Consider the following 13129-nt stretch of genomic DNA (forward strand, 5'->3'; position numbering starts at 1 on the left):
ACCAGATAAACAATGCACCTATATAGCATCTGTTTAAATAACATGCTAAAATCTAAATTACATTATTTTAACACTGTGGTCAAGAAGCCTATAAGTAACTATAAAACATGAAGGGGAAAAAATGAACACTATGTCTACACAGTCATCATATCTAGGTCAGTCGCTGTAGCATCAATCAAGCAGTAAGTGGACCCTTGTGTAAAAGGATAACACAAAAAGTCACAGGTCCATTTGTGTAATCTCAAGAGATAAATTAACACTGATGACTTAACCCAGGGGTCTTCAATGTTTTCAGGCCAAGGACCCCCTAGCTGAGAGAGAGATGAAGCAGGGACCCCCTCTATATTATATAAAATTGTGTTTCAGATAAACGTTTGCTGCTTTTTTCCCTCTACACCTATAACTCTTTGCCAAAAATTTCAGATCTACAAGCTCACAACGCCTCGCAGCGCGAGGCGTTGTGAGCTTGTAGATCTGAAATTTTTGGCTAAAGTTCTCCTCAGAAAAGGGATGCTAGGGTTCAAGTGGTTAATGTAAAAAAAATAATAATAATCATATCAAACATTTGGCGGACCCCCTGTAGTAACTCTGAGGACCCCCTGTTGACCCCTGACTTAACACATAATGGAAACACCTTTGCACACTGTTAATAAAGTAATCAATCAATCAATAACAGAGAATCATAGTTGACACATACATTTTATTTATAGGCTACATGTTGCATGGGGGGGGGGGGTTAAAAACAGTGCACCCATGTATAAGAAAAAAAAACAGACACGATGTCAAAATACTGTAAAATATTTAGATGGGACAAAAAAATAACAAAAATAAAAGTTCCACATTCTATCAACCAGTGTGATACTATGGAACATACAGTGGTTCCTATGTCCATTCTATCAACCAGTGTGATACTATGGAACATACAGTGGTTCCTATGTCCATTCTATCAACCAGTGTGATACTATGGAACATACAGTGGTTCCAATGTCCATTCTATCAACCAGTGTGATACTATGGAACATACAGTGGTTCCTATGTCCAAAGACAGCCAGTTAAGGGCAGGCAAAGTGATATTTTTTGGTTAAAACCTTTGTTTTGTTTTGTTAAAAGATCTATGTACGGTAATTATAGTAATCTTTGCTATAGTGTTTGTTCAATAACAGGAGTAACACTCTGTAACAATGATTGCCATCAGAATATAGAGCTATTTAAACACTTATAAAATGAAATAAAAATCACTTACCCTACCTTTAAACATGGATTTAAAGTAATACAGCATCGGCTCAGAACAATAACACCACATTTATGAACAGACAAAAATCCTTGTTTCATAAATTATTAAAAACTGAAGCATTACACACACACAACGGTGTGTGAATAAAGCAAGCCACTAGGTGCCGCTAGAGTTTAATTTTTAAAGTCTAAAACTAGAACCTTTTGGGGCCACTAACTATTGAGCTCTTCAAAACTGGCATCTTCCCTCCTCTGCTCATTTATCATTTATTAAAATATCAAGAGCATTAAACTCTTATTCTAACCCTTAACATTTTGTTTAAATGAAGTCAAACCCATCTAACGTTTAACGCTTGACATTTGTAATATTTGTAATATCCTTTAAAGATTTTAGTAAATATTTATGACTGGATCCAGGGGCATTAATGAAGGAACTTTTGGTAAAGATGAGAGAATGATATTGGCAGGATGAAGGCAAACATAAAGAGCAGATAGTTAATTGGACCAGGATGGACTTATTTTGCTGTATAAAAAGATGTGATCACCGATGGCCTTATGGTCTTATTAATGTTCTCTAAACAAAATAAACCTGTTTATTGCTTGCATTAAAAAGTAATGTCTTTAACCTTCAAGTAATTGAACCTCGAAGGTTTTATATTTTTTTATAGAAATAATTTGTTTGTTTAACCCTTTTAAGCCCGGGAGAGCATCATTTGTGTCATTTTTAAGATTTATTTGGCTATTCAAAAATAGCAGATCTACAAGCTCAGCGCGGCACCGAGTGCCGTACTGAGCTTGTAGATCTGCTATTTTTGAAAAATTGTGAAAATGTGTGCAAATCTTGGAATATATATTATTTTTTAAAGCGAATATTTGTAAAATATTTAGTTCCAGGAACCACCAGAATCAAAGGTTTGAGTCACAAATGTCCGCAAAAAAACAATATATTTTTCAAAAATAGCCAAATAAATGTAAAATGACAGATGCGTTCACGGATTGAATGGTTAAAAAAACGTGGCATTCATTCAGTTTTGTTGACATGTAAAACACGAGACAGTGTGCAATTCCCTTCATGGACAGAGTTCACCTTCAAGAGACATAAATATTTTTAAAATCAAGTTTTCTCCTCTGTTGCTAGGTAACATAAATGGGGGTCATGGATTTAATCAGGAGCTAAAATGAACAACAGGTTCATTATTAGTCATGATGTTTTTAATTCCTAATAAAAAACACTCAAACAGTCTCTGTCTTTCTGTACTTTTAACTCTTGATGTTGTTGTTTCCAACTAAAGCACCCATGAAACCTATAGCGTACCTATTCTGGGGGTGAGAACGTTAAGACAAAAAAAATTGCAGATCTACAAGTTCACAGCGTGTCACACGCAAGACACGCTTGTAGATTAGCTCTTTTCGGCGAAGAGGGTTTGGTATAGACAGGGGGAAAAAAGGCGCAAAGAGTTATAGGTGTGTAGAGGGGGAAAAAGAGCAGCAAAAGTTTATCTGAATTGTATACAATATAGAGGGGGTCCCTGCTTCATCTCTCTCTCTCAGCTAGGGGGTCCTTGGCCTGAAAACGTTGAAGACCCCTGGTATATAGGGTTAAGAAGACATGGTCCACATTATCTCTGGGCTACCAGCTCATGGAGAAGAAAGTTATAAGAAGAAAAAGAGAAGAGTTGGCCTTTGGTAAACATACTGTAACGCCGAGAACACCACTTGGCTCCATTTCATCAGCATCTCTTTTTTATGTTTTCTTGTTGTTTTATGGGACAGCGGTGGAGCGGCGCGGGGGGGGGGGCAGGGGTAATATTTGTAGGGGTCTGCAAAAGGTTTACAAAGGTACTACGCACCATCCAAACGATAAAAACCACCAGATGCTGGACAAAGAAGAAGAAGAAAACGTGAAGATTGGAGTCTGCACACTGGATCATGCTCACACATGGATATGTATTGTGTTACCACCAAAGTGACGTTTTGAGCGCAGCTAGGCGCTCAAAACGTCACTTCGGTGGTCATAAATATCCGCAGGAGCCACGATCCAATGTTTTTTAAGGAATACCGCTGGTTAGTTTAGGGTGGAGAAGACGGCACGCTCCGTCATGCCTCTGTTTAATAAAAAGTTCTAACGGGGGGATTAAGATGAGAAATGTACTTCCATCTGGACGTGATTTATTCTTAGTTAAAGTCGGGCGCAACAATACCATTTCTGTCATGCACGAGTATATCCTTACAAATCAATCAAAACAAATGCGAGAAAAAAAACCATTATAAGATCTTAAATTCTCATATTTCCCCCTTTGGATAAAATACGTAGGGAGGGGGAGAATAAAAACAAAACGATAAAATACAGTCTAGGTCTGTGGAGGGTAATACTATACATACAAGATTCAACACCAAGCCATATAAATTAAAACTCGTAGTTTGTTTTTCCTTAAAAATGGACTTAATGTTACCTATGTGATCTTGCTGTACAGCACAGTGGAGTAAAACTGTCCTTTTGTGTGTACGCTTGGGTTACACACATCGCACAAACACGCACAAACACAGCAACGGAGACGGGGAGACGGGAGACAAATTCCAATACCCAAAATCTCGGCCACTCGCTCACACACACTCGGTCACTCCAGCATGGCCGTGTTACGGTGAAATTGGTGACCTGTTGAAATATGTGACCATCTTGTGGATCTTCACATAACTTACATGGAGGTCTTTAAATATGTGGCCCAAATACGGCTATAGTTTGAACTCTGCTAATAAACAAACCGCACATGATTTTTGTTCGGACACTGACGTTATGTGATGTCTACACGATTGCCACCACACATGCTTGTTGTTTTCTTCTTGTGCTTTTCTAAAAAAGGTGCTTTTTTACAGGTTTAGCTCTAAATGCTATTTACAGGTTTAGATCTAGAAGACTGGCCCCAAAAAATCCTTTAGCTGCCACTGTAAGTATCCACAGAGGGAGCAGACAGAACGTACCACCTAATCAGTCACCTTTTGTGTTACACAACATTACTACAATAGACAATGACATCTGGCATCCGGTAAAAGATCAGAGTTTAATCCCCTTGGATGATGGACGGTCATGGGCTTAAATTGAAACTCAGAATTTTGCAGTGCATGGTCATTTAATGGTGCCCATGTATAGAACACTAATGGGGCATAGTGTTGAAAACCCATTGATGTTTTCTTTTCTTTTTTTGTGTGTTTTGTGTGTAGCTGCAGTACTTCTCCAGCGATTCTAGATTTGCAGGTCACCAATTTCACCGCAACACCACCATGCTGGAGTGAGCGAGTGTGAGTGAGCGAGTGGCCCAGATTTTGGGTATTGGAATACAGCTAAGGAGACAGGGAGACAGGGAGACGGGGAGACAGGGAGACAGGGGAGACAGGTAGGGAGGAGGCGAGAGGAGAACTCAGGAGCTGCTGGCGGCACCAGCTCCCGCGTCGTCCTCGCGTTTCTGCTTCTTCTTGGCCCTGATGGCGTTCATGGCTTCCTCTATGGAGCGCTTGTCTCTCTTATTGGCCACAGGCACTGGGTTTAGGGAAGAGGTTATAGGGAAGACAGGATTGTTATTATGGGTCATGAATAAAAAAACAGTAAAAGCTAAGTTCACTCTACTCTACTACTACTCACTCTACTACTAAAGCACCTCCCAACAATCGGGGAAGCGTTCCCGCCAGTGTTAATTTCGTCGACTTTTTTCACTGACGAAAACTAGATAAAAACAAATAAATAAAACTAAGCTAGGATGACTAAAACTATGACGAAATATGTTGACAATTTTGTCAACAAATACAAACTAGGCTAAAATGTTAGTGAGGGACTAGTGGAGAAGAGACCCAGTAGAACTATGACATGTCATTTTATGTTTGGTTGCGCTACGGGGTGTTGCGCTCTGAAAAAAGCAGATCTACAAGCTCACAACGCGTCGGCTATTTTCAGCATGCAACCAAGTGTAAAATCAGCCATTACGACACCATCAAGGCACCGCCAAAATACTGTAGATTTAGTCGACTAAAATCTAGATTTAGTCGACTAAAATCTAGTTTTAGTCGATATTTAGTCGACTAAAACTAGACAAAAACTAAAACATTTCACATGACTAATATATGACTAAAACAGAATTTTATTCAAAAGACTATGACTAAAACTAAATCAAAATTTGCTGTCAAAATCAACACCGGTTCCCGCCGCGAGGCAGATTAGAAGCGATTATCGGCTCAGATGATCCTGTACTGTGAGGGGTTCAAAGATCCAATCTTAAACTTCCCGATCTCCATTAGTAATATCTAATATCCCCAAATTTGAATCGCATGTTGTTAGGGTTAGAGCTATTTTTCCAAGTGGATTCCTCAATATATTTTTGTAAATTTCAGAACCCAACATCAAAATCGTTAAGGGTTTTAAAACCTAAACCATTATTATTAACCATTCATTCACATGCCAGACGTTTTGCCCTGACAGGGGGTGACATAAGAACAAAACGGGCCGATGGTCAAGGGGCGGTATGTGATTTTGTTGTTCTACAGGCGAGTGTCCGGTGTGCGTTCATAACTCACCCATGCCGTATGTACTGTTGGCCTCTAGAGTGTGCGCTGCGTCTTTGGCAGCAGAGGTGCCAATGAGGTGACTGTACTTGTCTCTGTAGTTAGAGTTGGGACAGGCTTCTGTCTTCTCCGTTTGGCTGTCTGCAGCCTCTTCTAACGCAGCCTGTTCCTGGAGAGAGAGAGAGAGAGAGAGAGAGAACGTTTAGGGAAGACATGTTTTGAGAATGTTTAGAGCAGTGGTTCTCTAACTTTTTCTTGTCAAGTACCCCCAAAAATGATATGTATTTGGCCGCGCTATGGGCTTGTATATCTGCTATTTTTGAATAGCCAAAGTATAAAAAGTGGTTAAAATGATTGGGACTCTATATTGACTTATTTAGCTGGGGACCACCTGGTACCCCACCAAGGACCCCTGGGACCCCCACTTTGAGAACAAGTGTTTAGGGAAGACATGTTTTTCTCTTCTTTTGCATTTTTGTATTAGTATATTTTATCACTATGCGACAGAATATACTTAACTACTCAAACCCTATACACAGAACTTTGTAGACCGGGGTCCCCCAGGGGTTTATACCACCTTGTTTTTCCCCCCTCTACACCAAATCTATTTGCCGAAAATTGCAGATCTGTGTCAAAATCAAACATCACATATATCACAGCTTGTGTCTCAGATCTCCACGCCACTGGAAGGATGATGATAATCACAATATGTATGTATTGCCCCAGACCAAGACTTGTGTCACCATCATAGGATTCTTACCTTCAGTCTCCTCAGCTGCTCTGCCACCTGAGGGTTCCAGTCCTCTCCTTTGCGATAGGCTTCAAGCTCCTCGTCTGACGGAGCAGACTCCTGCCGCGCAGAGAAAACACAAACACAAGAGCGTCGTTACACACTATACCAGTGGTCTTCAACCTTTTTCATGCCAAGGACCCCTAAATTGATATACATTTGGCTGCGGACCCCCATCTGAAAATGTTTTGTGCTAGGGACCCCCAGAAGCAAAGTTTTTAGTACAAAATGTTCGCTTAAAAAATATATATACATTCAAAAGATATGCACACATTTTCAAGATTTAAAAAAAATAGCCAAAGCTAAGTGGTTAAAATAGTTGTGACGCTATCTTAACTAATTTCTCTGTTCCCAGAAGACAGCTTCTTGGCACCAGTTTTGCAATGCACAGTTACAGGCTTCTCTGTAACATTCAGACATTGTGGACTGGGAACGTTGTCAGGACTGAGGCTAAACACAAACTGTAGAAACAAACAGTGGATGAAGTCCATCTCTACAGGTGTTGACAGTAAGTCAAAAACAAAGCTGTCAGTCTCACCTTCTTGAAAAGCATCACATATCTGCTCTCCTCGTCTTCCCCGAACGAAAACGACGTCAGACCAGCAACCTCTGCCACGTCATGTCTATGTGAGAAAAAAATAAAATAAATAAGAAGCAAGGTGAATGAGTTAACCATTTAAACTCCTGCCACATCAAATTATTTAGCAAGTGTGATTATATTCAAAACAATTATCAGTCTTGATAATGTTGCTGTTAAAGAGACAGTATTAAAAACTACGAACTCAATAATACAACCCTCACACTGGACCCTTCACCACATTGCACAGCAGTATACTTACAATATACTCCTTTCAATTTTGCCCATAGGATTATATTTCTTCTTTTGCTGAGCACTGTCCTGGATGAATTCTGAGATCTCTTTCTCCATCTGAGGGGGAGAGAAATGAAGAGGGTATTTAGTGAGAAAAGAGTTAGTTGCTTATTTAGGCTCGCATCCAAATGTGGTTCTCAAACTTTTTCAGGTCAAGAATCCCCAAATGAATACGTATTTGTCCGCAGACTCCAATCTGGAAATATTTTGCAGGGTATATGTTTTCATAGACCTGGTCGCTTATTTCTCTCACAAAATCTGGCAACACTGGATCTGAGTGAGGCTGTCTACATTTGCTTAAAGGTAGGACAACTTCAGATATTTACATATTATCTAGTCTAGAAAGACAAGAATGTCAGTTGGTTTATAATACAATAATATGGAAATGTCTTAAAATGAGAATGAGGTTCTCCATAACAGCTGCCTGGGTGTTTATGAAGATTAATAAGATGAGTGGAGGAAGCTGGTAGTTGTACATACTGTATTGGCAGTATTTGTTATCATCATTGGTCAATACATATCCATGAAGCCTCTCTATTGTTAATACAGTTCTGTGAAATTAACCAATTTAGACCTTAAGCTGATTCTAATAACACCTTCTAAATCCTGAAAAACTTCAAATATCTATTAAAAAACAAAAAAATAAATGTATATTGCTATATACTGTACATAGCAACAAGAACCCCTAAAAATGGGTTCCCGTCTTGAAAGGTATAGTTACAAATAGGGGTTCCTGCCCTAAATGGGTTAAATGTATATCATTGATGATGTTATTTGTTTGTTTTTTTATCTCTGCATCATTGTAAATGAGGGTCAGCCTCCATGATTTCTCAGAAAATCTTAAAATAAGGTTGAATAAATGAATGAATGGTGTGTCCTTGTTTCTCATTCATGACATCATGCACATAGTGGTGAGGGTAGACCGATGCCAGATTTTTGTCCCAGACCACTGATTACCCATGTTCTTTCATAAATGAATGCCCTACTTCATCACACAAGAGTGTCGCACTAAAGCAGTGAAAATAGCAAATCTACAAGCTCACAACGTGCCAAGATATGACGCGCTGTGATCTTGTAGATCGGCTATTTTCACTATTTGTTTTCAACCCATTAAGACCTGGAACGCATCTGTGTCACTTTTAGATTTCTTTGGCTATTCAAAAATAGCAGATATACAAGCTCATAGCGCGGCACCGAGTGCCGCGCTATGAGCTTGTAGATCTGCTATTTTTGAAAAATCTTGAAACTTTTTTTTTTTTTTTTTTTTTAAACTTAGGATTTAGAAAACATTTTAAAGAATCGCCTCAGGTCTTAATGGGTTAAATGCCACTGACAATCAATGAGACGACTGCTATGCAGTTCACTCGTGTTATTATAGCTCTACTGGGTAGTTCCCTCGTCTGGTCAGACGAGGGAGGGAGGAGCCAGGCCTGGAGCCAAACCACAGCGTCTAGAGCCTCCTATAGTGTCACCAACAGCTGCAACATCTCAACTAACCTGACCTGGCATTAGCCGGACTGATGGCGTGGATTCACTCACATATAGCACATAGTGTGGGTGGATCCCGTGTTGTCGGTCTGACTAGTGCCAGGCTAACCTGTCCTGACATCGGGCGGACTGATGGCGTGGATACAGTCTGTAACTGTAGCATGCATGGATATGCGTGGTCGGTCTGGCTATAGTGCCAGGCTAACCCTAACCCCCTAATTAGCACCGTCTCTAACTACGGCATATTGTTACTGACACCCTAGAGGCTGACGAGGATATGTCAAGACAGAGGAGAATGCTATATGTACAAGCAAATATTTTGGTTAGGAAATTTCACCACTGTACTACTGATGTTAAGGTAAATCTGTTTGGAGCGTTCTGTACCCCTCTCTATATAGCCCCATTGTGGGTGAAATATAAGAATGAGAGCTTACGCAAACTGCAAGTAGCCTATAATGACTGTCTATGAATTCTGTTAAAGAAGCCCAGGAGCACTAGAGCCAGTGAGCTCTTTTGTACTCTGGGTCTAACCACCTTCTTGGCTCTGCTGAGGAACCTGACCTACAAATTCTTCATGTGCAGACTGGATTGCTCCTTGAATGGAATAAATTGTCTGTTGACGGACCCTGGACGTAGTTCTGTCAGGTACACTTCTACGATAAGAGGACGCTGGCGTGAGTGCCTCTTAGTTTTTCTTTTTGTGTTGATTTCATCGGTAAAAATGATTGTTTTATTGAATGAACTGTATCCAAAGACTATGACCTGTGGGGATGGGTAATAGATCATGTATTCTCTATCTTTTTATTCCTCTCTTTTTAATTGTTGATGTATTGTTCTACCATGTGGGCCATGAGCCTGTAATAAAGTTTATATATATATATATATATACCCCCAAGAGACAGTGGGGGCAGTAACATCATGCCACTTGGACACAGGCTGGGGTCTGATCAGCCTCGGTCGGGTCGCCTGGAGGAGGGTGTCTGTTGTTGCAAGACCCCAAACACCCAGTGAGTCCAGGACACAACACTGATGATGTGTCCAAGTTTGTGCATCAGTTGATGTTTTATAAACTAGTAAAACAACACTTCCAACGTTCTAAAAGACAAGCCGTGGGGTAAATTAATGATGATAGAAAACATTGGGTGGCAAAACTACCGATGTCGATGTCCTCAAAAAAGCCCCAAAATGGCCGATATATCGGTGAGACCGATACACCAGTCAGCCTCTACTCAGTGTAATTTCACCACTTAAGTCCTATATATAGAGTACATTAATAAAATAGCTGGTCTACAAGCTCACAATGTGCTGCGCTGTGTCCAAAACCGTTTGCTCAAAACAGGGACAACACCAGCGTTCATGTGGTTAACTGTGTCAGTGAAATGTAATGTACCCATGTTAAATTAACTTTGTGTATATACTGTAGGTAATAGACACATTATAGGTGTGTGTTCATTATCAATATCTCACCTTTTTCCTGAACTCTGCTTTCTTTCTCTTTTCGTCTTCCTGCATCTTCTTGAACTTTGCTGCTTGCTCTGAGAAAACACAAGGCACATTTTCTACATTAAGGCATTTATCCAGAGCAACGTACTATAAGCAGCAAGGTAAACACATACATGACCAAATGCAGAGAGACAGTGTGGTGCCTCAGTAAACTATAGGATCACAGGTAAACCAAGAATCTATAGTAGCATCAGTGTAAAGAAAACACTGTCAACAAATAAACTGTACATTAAAACTACAGGATGCCTGGTGAACAACAAACCTAGCATCTGCCTAAATAACCTGCTATCTAAATGCTTACATTGTTGTCAAGGAAGTGCTTTTTTTACTACGCATCGAATGAGTAGCATTTCCATTACAAACAACATCTAGTGTCGTATTAGCACTAGAAAGCCAAACCTACTAACTTTACATACCCCCCCCCCCCCACCCCCCGGGTCCTTGGGGGGGTTCCAGGGGGTCCCCAGCTAAATTTGTTAATACAGCATCACTGTCATTTTAACCACTTTATCCATATTTTATACGTTGGCACGTCGCACTGTGAGCTTGTACATCTGCTATTTTTGAAAAACAATGGAACATTTTTTGAAAGTGTTTGAAATTCTGTGAATAATTTAGAATTCTTTTTTTTAATGCATATAATTGATGCATATCAATTTGGGGGTTCTTGGCACAAAAACACTTGAGAACTACCATACTGGTGAAATGGCAGACAGACATTCAAGCCCAGTAAATGAGGACATTTCAGATTCAAGGGGTTGGAGGGAAAACAGCCTCACATTCTGTTAGCCTCATGGTAACATTAGAGAGCCATTACAATAAAGTCACCCCGTACCCCTGAATCTAACGCGTTATAAACATCTTACAAACATCCATGTACAAGCAGCTAGCATTCAAAACTAGACAGGATTGCAATTGTAAACTTCTCACTTCTTCTCAACAGATGACCCAACAAATGGCAGGTACAAATGAAATTATAATGCATTGTTGCAACAACAACATTTCACCGTAAAAGCTGGCCAAATAATGCATCTCAGTTGCCAAGGAAAACTTAATAGTAGACTGATGATCAGGGTACTAATGCACTGTAGTGGAGAATGCATTAAGCAAAGTGATAAGTGTTTACAATTGCAACGTCAACTTCCATAATATTTAGTGGCAACATTAAACCTAAGAACGTTAACATCAATCAGCCAAACACTAATGGCTGAACAGGATTAGATACAGTGCCTTTAAGAATGTTTCTCTATTTGTTATAATAAAAGAGGCAGACTAGCTGGCTGAATATGAGACAACGAACGTCCTCCTGTTTGCCATCAGATAGGTTTATTATTAGGTTACAAACAGCTGAAGAGAGCAGTAGACTTAAAATAAATAACGTTTCCTCTCCATGGTAATAATAATAATAAACATTACATGAAACATTCTCTGGCAAAGCCTGCTCAAGTTGCATTGTTCCTTTAAAAGCATAATAATATTAATACATATTGGATGTAATGTTCTCTGGCAAAGCCTACTCAAGTTGCATTGTTCCTCTAAAAGCATAATAATATTAATACATATTGGATGTAATATTCTCTGGCAAAGCCTTCTCAAGTTGCATTGTTCCTTTAAAAGCATAATAATAATAATACATAATAAATACAAATAAATATTAGATGTAACATTCTCTGGCAGTGCTTACTAATAATAATAGTAATAATAATAAATATTAGATGTAACATTCTCTGACAGTGTTTACTAATAATAATAATAATAATAATAAATATTAGATGTAACATTCTCTGGCAGTGTTTACTAATAATAATAATAATAATAAATATTAGATGTAACATTCTCTGGCAGTGCTTACAGGCCTACTCAAGTTGCATTGTTCCTTTAAAAAGCCTGACTTATAACTCCCTGGTACGCCAGTGTCGCGAGAGCTACGCGTTGATGGCTTGTAGATCTGTTCTTTTTTTTTGGCACCAGGGCAAGTTTGTTTGAACGACAAGTCCGTCGGCCAATGAGAAACGGCCTGGGTACCGAGGCTAGCCAATAAGAAAGACACAGGAGGAGGAGTAGGGGCAAACCCTCCTCGCTTTGCCCTTTTAAATATCGATTATTTTTGTGATATCTTATCGTCAAACATCGCGGTATTCTCGGGTTAACGCGCAGGGACGTGTCGGGTGTGTATGCAGTGTTAAAGGGTTCGTTACCTCGGGCCTTTCGTCGGCTCTGCGCGTCGCCCACGGTCGGAGGTTTCTCCATGGAGCTTAAGATCGAGCCCAAGAGGTCCGCCATCTTGGAAATAATGAGAGAGCGGAGCGCAGCGCGAGCGGAGGCTTTGTTGTTGTTGTTTGGCCGGAAGTCGTCGTCGTGCTGCTCTTTCTTCTTCTTCGTCGCACGAAAAGGGTGGAAGGTGCAGCATACCCTTATACACCGCCACCTACTGTACAGTACAGGGGAATGCGTTTCTAAACCAGTGGTTTTCAACCTTTTTCGTGTCAAGGACCCCCAAATTGACACATATTAGCCCAGGGACCCCCATTTGAAAAGATATGCCAGGGACTCAACCATTTTGATTTCTTGGGGGTCCCAATCTACACTGTATCATCATCATCAGTGTTACTGTTCATTTAATTCTGAGAGTGTACAAATGTATTTGTACACTCTCAGAGTTACATACACATAAGGGTCCATTTGGTTCCTAA

At 39.9% G+C, this 13129-nt stretch overlaps 1 protein-coding gene across 1 annotated transcript; it reads right to left on the reverse strand.

Annotated features, from left to right (window-relative positions):
- Positions 1–680: 680 nt before the first annotated feature.
- On the reverse strand, positions 681–12780 carry LOC311057758 (sperm-associated antigen 7 homolog). Its single transcript, XM_084074811.1, has 7 exons — positions 12635–12780; positions 10401–10468; positions 7414–7502; positions 7113–7197; positions 6545–6634; positions 5797–5953; positions 681–4768 (listed from the first exon to the last, which is right to left on the reverse strand). The coding sequence occupies exons 1-7, from the start codon at positions 12717–12719 to the stop codon at positions 4650–4652; spliced, it is 693 nt and encodes a 230-aa protein (XP_083930937.1). The 5' UTR covers positions 12720–12780; the 3' UTR covers positions 681–4649.
- Positions 12781–13129: the final 349 nt, after the last annotated feature.

The sequence above is a fragment of the Gymnoscopelus microlampas genome (genome assembly GCF_963454915.1).
Source record: "Gymnoscopelus microlampas genome assembly, chromosome: 12".
Classification (NCBI taxonomy): domain Eukaryota; kingdom Metazoa; phylum Chordata; class Actinopteri; order Myctophiformes; family Myctophidae; genus Gymnoscopelus; species Gymnoscopelus microlampas.